Source organism: Melospiza georgiana, chromosome 6, assembly GCF_028018845.1.
Source record: "Melospiza georgiana isolate bMelGeo1 chromosome 6, bMelGeo1.pri, whole genome shotgun sequence".
In the NCBI taxonomy this organism is placed as follows: Eukaryota; Metazoa; Chordata; class Aves; order Passeriformes; family Passerellidae; genus Melospiza; species Melospiza georgiana.
Genome location: NC_080435.1, coordinates 26,176,441 through 26,189,356, shown reverse-complemented (window position 1 = coordinate 26,189,356; position 12,916 = coordinate 26,176,441). Strand labels below are relative to the sequence as shown.

Genomic DNA, 12,916 nt, shown 5'->3' with positions numbered 1-12,916 from the left:
CCCAGCCCTGGGGCAGCCCTAGACAAGGGCAGGATCAGAGGAGCTCGGTTTGTCCGTCACAAACCCAGCCCTGGACACCATTCCTGAGCTGCACAGCAGTGTGCCAACGGCCCAGATGCTCCCTCTGGAAAAAATTGCTTCACAGTTTGGAATGGCTGCTCTTTGGTGGAGCTCTGGAGAGGAGGAGGGTGCTGGGTAACCCACCTGCCCACTTGGAGCAGCTGCTCAGCCCTAGGTGCTGTAATTAGTACCCTTATTAATGTGCCCCATGTGAGTGCTGAGTGCCACTGCCCTGGCTCTCCTCAGCTCCCACTGCTTCCAGTTGGTGCTGGTTTCCTTCTACTCAGCAGGATGGAGTTAGGCTCTTCTCAGCAATTTTTGCTGGAGTTGCTTTTGTGTTAGCCAAACCAGTTATTATTCCACAAGCACTCTGCCTGTAGCACAGAGCCTGAGAGCTCTGGGGAAAGGAATGGGTTTTTAAATTTATTTTAAATTTACTTTTACTCTTTATTTTGGTTGCAGCCATCTCTCTTTGGGTGCAATCTCCAGCACACTGGCAGAGACTTCTCCATTCAGTGTGTTGAACGCTTGGTGCTCTTAATATGCAATATTTCCAGTGCTACCCATTGACAAGCTGTGCTTTATTAATGAATTAATCATGCTCTTGCACTGGAGATAGGGTGCCAGAAATCTGAGTGCCTCTTCTACCTCCAAGTGTATTCATATAAAACTCAGTGCCCAGAAATAAATCTGAATTAGAGTTTTACTCTTGAAAGGGAAAAAAAATTAGAAATTCCATTTGTGGTTTTGGGCTTTTTCCTCCCTAAACTGTATTGATCTTTAAAACTCAATGAGCAAATGGACTCCTGCTCATTAATGTGATCATCCCATAATGTTTGACATGCCATAGTATTTGAACTCACACCAATATATTTGAAGTCACAGCCCTCCAGAGGCTTGGCTGTTGTCACCTTTTTCACAAGGATCATTGAAACAGGAAATTATAAGGAGAAGACTAATAAGATAAACTTCTGTATTTCAATTTTGTTATTATATTTATGTAGCCCTACCTGCCATAGGTGGCTCAAGCAGTGAACCTCTCTAAGTAATGTTTGCCTTTGGACAGTACCAAGCTACTCAAACCAGAGCATCCCTGTCAGATCCTCAGCTGGTGAAAAAAGAGCCCAAGGCGATTTCTCCTCATCTGAGAATCATTCCAGCATTCCATGGCCATCAGGGTTATCAGCCCCTGCCTTGTTTCTCATTTTGCTTTTGCTTAGCTTTAGCTTTCTGCCTTTTAATGCTCTTTTCTGCAAGATTTAATCTAGGAGAAGGCTCTTCCCCATGTAGCAACTTGTAGGCTATGACAAGGTTGTGGAAAAACTTCCCTTGGAAAAAGTAAGTAGATGGAGTTTCACTAGTCATTCACTACAAAGGATGTTTTCCAGACCTGAAATCATTCTTGTAGCTCTTTGCTGAACACTTTCCAATTTTCCAACATCCCTTTTAAAATGTAGACACGAGGCCTGGAATCAATGCTGTAGTTAGGAGCTAAAGCTGAATACCAGGGCATTCATTTATGACACATCACCTTGTTCTCACATCTACAACTCTCACAGCCACATGGGTACTCATAACCTTTTGGAGAAGGGAAAAAAACCAGCAAAAAATTTACTTTAATTTCATCAGTTTTAAAAATACAATTTAGCTTTCAGATGTATATGTTTAGACAAATGCCTTGCTATTTAAGCCATAATAATATTCTTAAGTCCTTAAAGTTGTTATAGTACTAAAAGAGGTTTTGGTGAAGCCTTCATTTAAAAGCATTTTCTTGCCAACTCCTATGATTTTTTAATGCTGGTATTAGACTGTTTTGAAGAGTGTTCAGCTCTCAGCAATCTCAGTAATTAGATTAATATGAAAACTGTTTACAAAGAGAATTCTTTCCTTCCTTGAAAACACCTTTACTGTGTGCTAGACTGAAAAAAAAATCCTAGAGCAAACAAGTAAATAAAGGTAATTCTCATCTAAATGATCATCATCATGGGACTTTGGCAACCATGTTGTGATTGCATAAGGGTAAATCATGAAAACTGAGTGAGAGCTTCAAGTGTTCCTCACTGCAACATCAGGCCCCAGCCTGGATGTGCTGTGTACACAGAACTCCCAGTGATCTCAGCAAGGGCTGGAGGAGCTGTGGGAGTGAACAACAGGGTGACAGATGGCCACATGTGTTACTTCCCCAGGTTAAATGTCAGCATGTAAATAGAACAATTCGGTGTTTTTTTCAGCAGGCTTCAAAATCAAAAGAAGGTAGCAGATAAAATGTTATCCTGTAAACATTTGCTAGTGCAGCTCGAAATGCAAGGTCTGTGCAGTTGGTTTTTGACAACTGTGAGGGGTGGTTTAGTTATGATTTCTCAAATATTTTGCTTATATCTGAAAAGAAAGAAAAGGCATTGCTAGTAAAACTGCAATTGTGGTAGCAGCAGGAATAAGTGCATGCTAAGAGATTACTTCTACTACTACTACTGCTATGATTATTATTATTAATAACAATAATGATGATGATGATGATGATGATAATGATAATTGCAGCAGTGCAACTGTTTCAGGAGCAGTCCCTCTCCTTCAGGAATTCTGGCGGAGCAGCGGTGGCTGCTGCACTTCTCCACGTTGAGATGTTTGCCATGCTTTGATTGCAGGCCAGCTGTGATGGCAAATTGCTAATTTGCTATGGTAAATGTGACAAGTTCCTTTCAGCTCCCGGTGCATTAGATGCACATTAAACATTAACTGCTGGCCTGGCACGAGGCAGGAGCAAGGAGCAAGGTGGAACAGCAATAGGATTTCTTCCTCCTGTACAAAATACCTGACTGTGGGGCCGCTTGTGTGTAAACCTCAGGAAGTTGCTCCACTGGTTAATTTACAGAGCCAGCCCCAAGTAATCCTAGCCCTGTGTCTTCTGTGTACCACAGATTAGCTCAGTGTGTGCTGTTATCAGAATATTGCCTCACAAGGCCGCACCACAAATGAGGATTGCAGACACTAAGGAGGATTAATGAGTTGTTGCCAAGTTAAAAATTAAGTAGCAGTTACAAATGACCTGAACTGTGGTGAGTACTCCACACTTGAATTGTAGAATGGTTTGGTCATAAGGAACCTTAGAGGTCACCAAAATCCAACACCTTCCACCAGACCTGGTTACTCAAAGCCCCATTCCCTCTGGCCTTGAACACTTCCAGGGATGGGGCACAGGTAAGCACACCTGTAAATAAGGTTTTTAAAAAGTCTGAGGGTAAACATGAAGGTACCTGTCAAGTATTATTTCTATATTAGGAATAGAACCAAGCAGAGCTAGACTTGCAAGTGAAGCAGCTGCAGAAGTGCATTTCCCTGCTGAAATGCTCACCTTGGCCTAACTTTCCAGTTCAGGTGATTCTTTGCTGTCATGCTGCAGTAGCTGATCAGCTGTTTCCACATAAAAGGAAAACCCTGCCCACTCTCTCCCTGGGCATCGAAGATGTCAGTGGAGCTATTGCCTGAATCAACAAATCCAGCTGTGCACACCCCTAGGGTCTGCCTGTACCCATATCAGTGTGCTTTCAAGTGGAGGGCTCTGAAATGAGCAGGAATGGGTCTGTGATGTCAAAGAGCAGAGTGGCAGAACAGCTCCAGCCCAGGGAGGCTGGATTCAGCAGGTGACCTGTGTGCTTGCTTTGTAGCCAAATTAATCCTGCTGTGCACAGGGCTTGGATAATGAATAATTCAAGGTAGAGCTGCTCCTCACTTGATCCTGCGAGCCTTGGTCTCTGATGCTGCCTATCAAAGGCAGCTGGATGGTTTCTGAGGCTGCAGGGAAATGCTGGGAGCCAGCAGAGCCTTGCAGCAGTGTTTGCTGGGCATGGCACACAAAAAACCTGGGGCTTGTGTCAGCCTCTCGCTGGAGCCCAGTGCTCTGCTGAACCAGTGCCATATGGCCTGGCAGAGCCTTATCAGAGACACATCCTCTATTGCCCAGCTGTCTCCTCTGCCATGAGGATTTCATTGCTTTAAGACAAGAGAAAGTGAGCTGTGGCCTCTCTGGAGTGGGGTGGCTGGGCTGAATTTGAATCTGAAGGCAGGTTCACTTCAGAGGGGCCAGGCTCCTCTCAGGTGATCATTCCTCTGCTCCAGGGATTTCATCAGCCATCTGCCAGAATGTCACCTGTAGCTCACAGAAATACTGGGACATCTTTTATTGTCTAAAATTTGAATAAATTGTTGATTTCCTAAGTTTTTTACTGCAACAGTTAGGCAGCTACTTCCCTGACAGACTTTTTCCACTGTCACTGTCGTCACCATTGAGCTCCCCCTGTTATTTCTGAGAAGAATGGTGAGCTAGTGACAGCTTATGCTATTCACACTGTCAAATAAAAAATCAAATTTTCACCTTTTTCCCCACAGGCTGACTTAAACTGCAACATCCAAGATGATACAGGGGCGTTTTACGGAGTCACCAGTCAGTACGAGAGCTCGGAAAACATGACAATCACCTGCTCCACCAAAGTCTGCTCCTTTGGAAAGCAAGTAGTAGAAAAAGTAGAGGTGGGTGTCAAGATGGGATGTGTGCCTTTAGTCATTTCTTGCCTTTCCCATGCACAGATCTGTGGGATGTGTTCAGTCTTTGGTTGGTTTGGTGCACAGTGATGTTGCAGCTCAGGGCTAAGCCCCAGACCCACATCTGTCATGTACAAAACAGTTTGGGGGGGAATTTTAGCCTAGAGCTGAAGGTTGAGCTTTTACAGGTGTCCTGGTCACTGTTTATGTCCTTCTTAAACTAAGTATGTTTTCTGACCATAACAAAAAAGGTTTTAATAATTTCTATTGTTCCAAGCTTAGAGAAAGCCAAAAATCCTCAGAAACCACCATGTGAGCGATTGGTAGCTGGACAGCACAAGTCTGAGAGTCACAGCCTTACCCTCCCTCAGCAGTCTAAGTCTGTCTGCTTTTCTTCCAGCTGTAGTCCTACATCTTTCTCTAGTTCATAAATTGCCTATTAAGTCATGCAATAATATATCTATGTTTGTATGTTGTCCTGGTTCAGGGAAAATTTGGGAGAGAACCCCCAAAGGGGCTCCTCTAGGAAAGCAGATTCATTTGGCCCCTCCTCCCAACTGGTGCGGGAAAAATACCTCCTTGGAGAAAAGTGGGAGAAACCTGTTTATTAAACAATAAAACCTAAACAATATTAAACAATAAAACCTCTTGCTGCTCCAAAAGAGATGACAAACAAAACCTGTGCAGAGAAACCCAGGACATATGTGCACACTTAAGTGCAAATATATTTGCTTATTTTTGCTGTTCCCTTTGCAGACAGGTGCCTCAAAATTCCTGTAAAATCTGGAATTATCTCAGTTCTTAATTAATTTCTAGTCAGTTTGGGACTTTATAATCCTCATCTATTCAGTTTGCTGTTTTGCAGTTTAGAGAACAAGTAGTGATATTATAATTATTGATAATTAAGATGCCTTGCATTTTTAGCAAGGCATAGCACAGGTAAGGCATGTGAGTGTGTCTGAGCCTCTTGTCTTTTTCCTGTCTACACAAAAAAGAAAAAAAAAAAAAGAAAAACAGATTTACCATCACGTTTTTCCTGTCTCTGAATGATCACATTCTAAATGGTTTTTCTGTTTTTTAGACTGAATATGCAAGGTTTGAGAATGGCCGGTTTGTGTACAGGATAAACCGCTCTCCCATGTGTGAATACATGATCAACTTCATACACAAGCTGAAGCATTTACCAGAGAAATACATGATGAACAGCGTCTTGGAAAACTTCACAATTTTATTGGTATGGACTGCCTGTTTTATTTTTCCACTTCTAAGATACTCTCAGGCTTTGTATGGCTTGCTCAGCTGGTAGTGTTGGGAACCAGTTTCCAAATCCCTTAGTCATTGCTGCTTACCAAAGCAACCATCCCACTGACTTCAGAATAATTCTCCTGGAACTGGGCGCTAAAGACGCTCAGGATGAAAAGGCTCAGCTGGCTGTGAGTGTGAGCAAACATCTTTGTTATTCTCCACAAATTTCAGCTTACTTCTGTTTTTTCCAGTCGAGTCTAGGGTTTGCAGAGAGCCTGAGGCAGTAACTTTGAACCTCTGCGTTCATCCAATGTGTCCGTACGGGGCTGGGTTACAGTGCTGCAGGGGTTAGTGGCATTAATTAGTTCTTGGGCAGGGAAAACAGGCAGCAAACGCCCAACAGGTGACCTAAAGCACAGAGGATGGGCCACGTGGTGGCCTTTGAGCCAGTTTCACCCAGTGCCCCAGCTTGCTTTCCCTGTGGCTCTGTGGTGTCACCCCAGCCAAGCTCTCAGAGCCACGTGCTGCTGCCGCCAGGGGATTTGGGCAGGACCGAGGTGACACGGGTCACTCCTTGCTTCAGACCTGTGGCACTCACATTTTCTTAAAAAATCCCTTCGCCCAGGATTTTTCTCCTGGGAAGCTGAGGAGCCTCAGAGAAATGAAAACAATTCTTATCTCATTTGCTTCTCCTGTGTTTTGCTTATATGGAATGTGTTTGGAGATTGTTTCATGTGAGTTGTTTTGACTCTTTGGCCAATCAGTGCCAAGCTGTGTCGGGACTCTGGAAAGAGTCAGGAGTTTTCATTATTATCTTTTTAGCCTTCTGTAAGTATCCTTTCTGTATTCTTTAGCATAGTATAGTATTCTTTAACATAATATAGTATCATAAAATAATAAATTAGCCTTCTGAGAACATGGGATGAGATTCATCATTCCTACCTGCCACGGGGCAAATACAATACAGCCCTGCAGTTTTCAGGTGTGTGATGTTCTGTCTGCCTCTCCTTTCCCCACACAGGTGGTAACAAACAGGGATACACAAGAAACCCTGCTCTGCATGGCTTGTGTATTCGAGGTGTCGAACAGCGAACATGGAGCACAGCATCACATCTACAGGCTTGTAAAGGACTGAGCAGTTATTTATATATACACTTCATTTCACTTCTTTATCAAAACACAGACTGTAAACCTCAACACTAAGTGGCAGTGCCTCTGGCCCAACTTTCACCCACATTTTTCTAAATCCTGTTTTAGTGAAGTCATTTTTAATGTGTTCATATATAATTGTAGCTGTGAAATTCTGGTACAGTTGTAAAAATTATTTCTAAAACTAAGTGTTCTTCAAATTTGTAAACCACAGTTCTTTGGGAAGACTGTATTTAAGAACCTAATGCCTCTGTCTGTGGAGGCCTATTTTTAATTCTGATAGAAAAATGTATGACAGAGCATTTGCCATGGGGAAAAACTGACAGCATTTATAAGAATTTATTTTGGGTTTTTTTCCAACATGAAATACTTGTTTTACAATGCAAGTGAAATTGAAACAAATCTTTAGCTATAACTGTAAATGAGTACACAAAGTTAATAATCTTTATAGAATTATCTTTGTAACTAATTAGGGTGGAAGATATGGACGAATGTAATTCACTAAATTATTTTTTAAAATGAAACATTTTTCTGTTTGAAACCAAATGAAAAATATAGCCTTAAGAAATGCCTGATAGAAACAGACAGGTCCTAAAATTAGGCAAATTTTGTATTTTTTTCTCAACGCTAAAACTAATCTTCTAATCCATTAAACTTTCAAACAGGTATTGCAGAGAAAGAAAACATCACCCCTTACCCTTAACATATCTAGTGTATTTTAAAAGAGTATAAAGTTGTATTGTACTAATATGAAAATTTGATTATTTAATGAAAAAGATGGCTCATTTTGCAATAAGTAGGTAAATACTGAAGATTTAGACTTGCATTATATGTAGTCTTGTGTGTGCGGTTATATTTTATATGGACAACTATGTTTTCTAATAAGTTGAGCAAAAAACTTGCAACTCTGAAATCAAGAGATGAATGGAAACAGCTGACATTGCAACAGCATCGAGTCACTCAAAACAGAGAGCAAAACACTGATGTGTTTGAAAGAAGAGTGTGTACACCTCTGAAAGGATCAGCAGCTTTAATATCTGTGAGACGCTAGAGAATCACAACCAGCATCAGGCAAAGAAGGTTGGAAAGTGGAGAATTTAATTTTTTTCCTCCTTTTCCTCTTAATCATGGTGCTCTTACACCTCTCCCAGTTGTGTCTCCAGGTCTGGCAAAGACCTTATCTGAAACAAACACGCATCTACCACGTGGGGTCTGCTGTCCTCTTGGAAAGCGTTCGTCCAGGTGGTAGCGTTCATCCTTCTGACAAATTCAGGGAAGACTCCAGGCAGTGAAGCACAGCTGGAGATATTTAACGCTGTAAGGCCTGTGAGCGTTTGTCTGGGGTGTGCACAGGTGAGAGCAGCAGCCTCAGCCCTCCCGCTCAGGACTGGGCGTGTTGCTCAGCTCCTCTCCTCCTGCTGCCCCTCGCTGCCCAAGCCGGAGTTGTTTGGGCAGGTGCTGGGCCAGCAGAGGCTTCTCAGGCAGAACATCTGTCTGAAAGGCTGAGGGCTGCCTGGCCAAGCACAAGCCACCTTAGGGAGCAGTGATGAGTTAACAGCAAAGAGGGTTCTTGGGGGAGTTTTCTGCAGTCCTGACTCAAAGGTCAGGCTTAGCAGGCCCCTCCTCCCTACCCCTTGGTATTTGTTCCTGTAACCAGCACAGTTCTCATGCACAGTCTAAGCATCAAATTCACTCCCAGGCCCAGTAAACAAGCAACTCTATTCCTTTTCTTTAAATTATATATTCCTGCATAGTCCATTCTGTTAGAATGGCCCACTGCTGGAATGTCTGGACTAGACTGGAGCCTAGGTGAGGTCAGAGCAGGACCATCCCTAAGGCTGGGGAGCTCTGGGGCTCCAACATCACCCAGGGGAAGGGAGACTGCTTCAACCCCTCAGCCTGGTCTGGCTGCATGAGGTGCACACTTTGGATGGTTGCTGTGATGCCTAGCTGTCACCTGCTTGTGGATATTAGGGCTGATGATCTTTCAGTTGATACTCTGTGAACAGAGGAACGTGTCCATGGCAAGGTCTCTTTTAACGCTCATTTTTAACACTAACAATCACATCAGGAAAAGCACTGCATTGTAACAGCCTAACGGTAGCCCTTTATTCTAAGCACTTGGTGTTACAAGTCAAAAACTACTTTTTGGTTTTTGTTCTAAAGTTGTCTTTTATTTAGGGTTTGAATTGTGGGTTTGGTGATTTTTATTTTTTTTTTAATAACAAGCAAACTCTTTAAGGCATATAAAGTATGTAAGTCAATTTGCAAATCCAGGTACAGTTTGGTTTTTTTTTTAGTAGGATCTGGCACACTACATATGCCATAACTATAGGGTATAAACAGTCACAATGTTTATTGGTGTTCACATATGTAACGTTAGGGAAACTACTTCCATCGTCTTTTCTTTACAATTCTGTAAATGATCCATACCCTGTATATGTTAATTCTTAAAAGCCTTAATCCTTCAACTGTTGAGTGTGGGGTGTGTAGTCCAACAGGCTGCCTGTAAACTGTGAGCTCTTTTGTAAGCTGGAAGTACTTATCTTGTTACTGTTACTTTTTTGTAGGAACCTTTTAATTGAGAGCTGCCAAAGCATTACAATATGCAGTGCCTTAGCATTATATTAGAAGTAACTTTTAGCCTCTTAACATTAAATTTTATACATTGTTTTCTTAATTGGTTCCATTTTTAAAATATCCGTATTTTTCCCTGCAGAAAATGCTCTTTGACTGCTTGGTGTGAACCAGCTGTCTGTACAAGTCAGTCCCATTGCAGTGAGATGCCTATACCAAAAGGAAAGGTTACAGATCCCTGGTTCTCCGTGAAAAGTGAATTGTATTAATGAATGCTGCCTTTTTAAATTTCATGACCAAATAATTAATTATGACTCTTCTGCACTCTAGCATGAAAGTGCCTTTGGTTTGAAATTCCAGCTTAGAAAAGTGCTGCCATAATAATGACAATTTGTAGAGAGACCAAAAATATTTAGTTATCACCGTAATGCCTTTGGTTTATTGGAATAAGTTCAATCTACAGGCCTCCATTCACAAAAGAGCACCATTCATAGCAAAGGGATTTTGCTAATGATCAGCCTGCTGAAGAAAAATCTACTGTTTGCCATTTCTGACAGCATTGCAAACCAGCAACTGATTCGTCTGTGATATAAAAATGAAAATATTCCCATTTATATTCTCTTCATCCAGTCACGCATCTGCATAATGAGAGATCCATATCCTACAGAATTCCAGTGGACAAGCATGGCTTCGTTGACCTCCTCTAACAATATTTTGGTGTCTGTGGAGATGCTTTGCTCAGACAGCAGATTTTGTTTACAAAGTTGTGCATGCTGGAGGTCAGATGCACAGAACAAGAGGAGCAGGAGAGCTGAGCAAGCGAGGGTGAATGCGATGGTGTGGGTTCAAGCATTGGAATGTTGAGGGTGAGCATTGTGCATGAAGGTGCTGCTGGGGAAACTCTGGCCAGCACAACTCAAACACAGGGTTGTTTTGTTTTGTTCTCCTCCCAGTTGATGTCTTGGGGGGAAAAGAAAAATTAGCTCCTCTTAATAATGTGTCTGTTTTTGATACCTTCTGTGAACGGGGGCCATATCTCCACCACAACTGAAATCAATGGGAAGAGGAGCAACATTTTAGAAAGAACAAATATCAGCAAAACCAAAAGCTGTCAGAGGGATTATATAGTTGTGAATACATTGTTAACTTGATTTTTAAAGTATTTGATGAAAACTAAGATTAACTTTTTATATAGAGAAATATTGTGACACTGTGTGGTAAATATTGTGATAATTCAAATTCCCTTTCTCTAAAATATTATTTTTGTTATTCCTTCAAGGTCTAAATCTCACTTACCTCTATAAGACAAATAATCCTGTTGAACTCAATGAGACTGAGGTGGGGCAAAGAACAGAGACAAGCAGAACATACTTTTTCAGTCATTGCCAAACATTTTGGCTCTACTAGTCAATGTTTGTGACAAGCTACTCCTCTGTCTCACTCAAACAAGCATAATGGTACCATTAGGGGCTGTTAAAAATTGCTACTAACAAATGTAGTTTTACTTACTTGAATTCCAAACTGATTTTGTTTAGGTACTGCACCACTATTTTGAAGGAATCGCAGATCCAATGCCCATTTCTCTCTTTCCCTCTCCACCACAGCTGCAGCTCAGCGTGGCAGTGGCTTGTCCCACGGGGCCCCCACGGGATGGGCTCCTGGGCCTAATGAAGGGTGTACATTACTGTTGAATGTAAGGAACCGGCCAGTCCAAGGCAGATAGGACGTTTGATGTGCTAACCCATAGCTATTTATTTTCCCACTGCGAGTCCCGGGGCGTGCCTGCAGCCCGAAGCAGCAGCCCTGGGGGTTTCCTGGAGGCCTCAGTCAGTCCCACTGAGAGCCCTGGGGCTGTCCCCCCTTTCCTTTCCCGTGAGGATACGTGTGCCCGGGCACAGGCGGGCGTGAGGAGCGGAGCCCGGCTTGGTCCTTTGCTCAGGATGATCTCCTTTCCCCTCTTATCTTTCATAACCAGATGTTTAGCCCCCCCCCTCCCCCTCCCCCAAGAAAGATTGAGGCTGGATAAGTCAAAGTACAAGAAACACTCTGGACATCTTCATCTTTTAACTTTTCAGGTCATTCTTGCTGAGGTCATGTAATTAGTTTTAGTGTATGAATTAAATCTTAAATGCACTCAGTTGACTAAAAGGAGATGGATCCCTGTTACCTCCTTACAGAATATGTGTTTTTGTTTTTGTTTTGTTTTGTTTTATGGGCCTCTGATTCAGGCTCATGACTGCAGACAAAAAATACAATATGTGCCTGAAAAAAAAAAAGACAAAAGAATTTTATAACATTGAAAACCTGAATAGCCTTTAATTCTTCAGTACATTTTATGTAAAACAGGTTGGGTTTTTGTTTTGTTTTGGGGTTTTTTTGCCATGTGCATTTGTTCACATTTGTAAATGACTTAATGGAATTCTCACTTTATGTTTATTTGTGTAATGTGTATAAAATGGGTTTGTGACTTAAGCATATTCATATATGGTCAGTGGTTACTTTAATATTGTACTGCTGCTGGTAACTTTTGATGTAGAACTTGCCTTTTGATGATAAAGTACCTCTAGGTTAGACAGTGAGGGAAGGCTCTTGGAAAAAACTGAATGTTCTCCAATGTTTTCTTAACATATTTGCAGAAGCTTTCAAAAGGAGTTTCAGTCAAACCTCTTGGCAGTACACTATTCTTGTATTTGTTATTGTCTGTGTGTAGGTACTGGTACCTTTTTTTTTTGTTTAAAATGTTTTAAGTGTTGGCTTTAAAGTGAATTTATCTTTAGTATGATAGTAATATGAAAATTATAGGTTTTGTGTGCAGAGAATTTTTTTATAAAGTGCTTTGTAAAAAAAAAAAATGTATTCTAGCTTTCGCGGTACATATGTGTGATAACTTTAATATCCATGACAGTTAAGTGCAATTATTTCATCACTCTAAAAATGCTATTTTTGTGTCGGTTACTGCAGGTGTTTTCATGTCTTTGCAAAGTGACACATTTTGATGCCTTCTTGATAAAGTGGTAGAATTTTTGTAGCTTTCTAGAAACTTTGTATTCATACAGTATCAATTGAAAATAAAGAAAATGAAAGTGTTTTGTGCATTTGTCGTAATCTCTTACCTCAGTCTCTTCTTAATGTTGGGTGTAGCTTTCAGAACCTTTTTCCAAAATAGCACAGGCTTGCAGAGATGCCTGTGCACCTTCCTCAAGGAGTGAGGGAGCTCCAGCAGGATCTACAGAGGCCTGGAGGGCTGGCACTCGAGGCTGGCACATCTGGAAGAACACATCTGGTGTTCCATCATCCTAATCCTTGCCTGTGTGTCTTCCTAAAAAAAAGGTGGTGGATTTTTGTG

At 41.7% G+C, this 12,916-nt stretch overlaps 1 protein-coding gene across 2 annotated transcripts in view; it reads left to right on the top strand.

Moving 5' to 3' along the window:
• TEAD1 (TEA domain transcription factor 1) overlaps window positions 1–12,656 on the top strand; it is a 100,851-nt gene extending 88,195 nt beyond the window's left edge. For both annotated transcript variants that reach the window (XM_058025807.1, XM_058025806.1), the window contains 3 exons: window positions 4,447–4,587; window positions 5,681–5,833; window positions 6,866–12,656. In XM_058025807.1, coding sequence (XP_057881790.1) covers window positions 4,447–4,587; window positions 5,681–5,833; window positions 6,866–6,979 — 408 coding nt within the window. In that variant the 3' untranslated portion in view covers window positions 6,980–12,656. The remainder of the gene's footprint in view (window positions 1–4,446; window positions 4,588–5,680; window positions 5,834–6,865) is intronic.
• The last annotated feature ends 260 nt before the right edge of the window (window positions 12,657–12,916 follow it).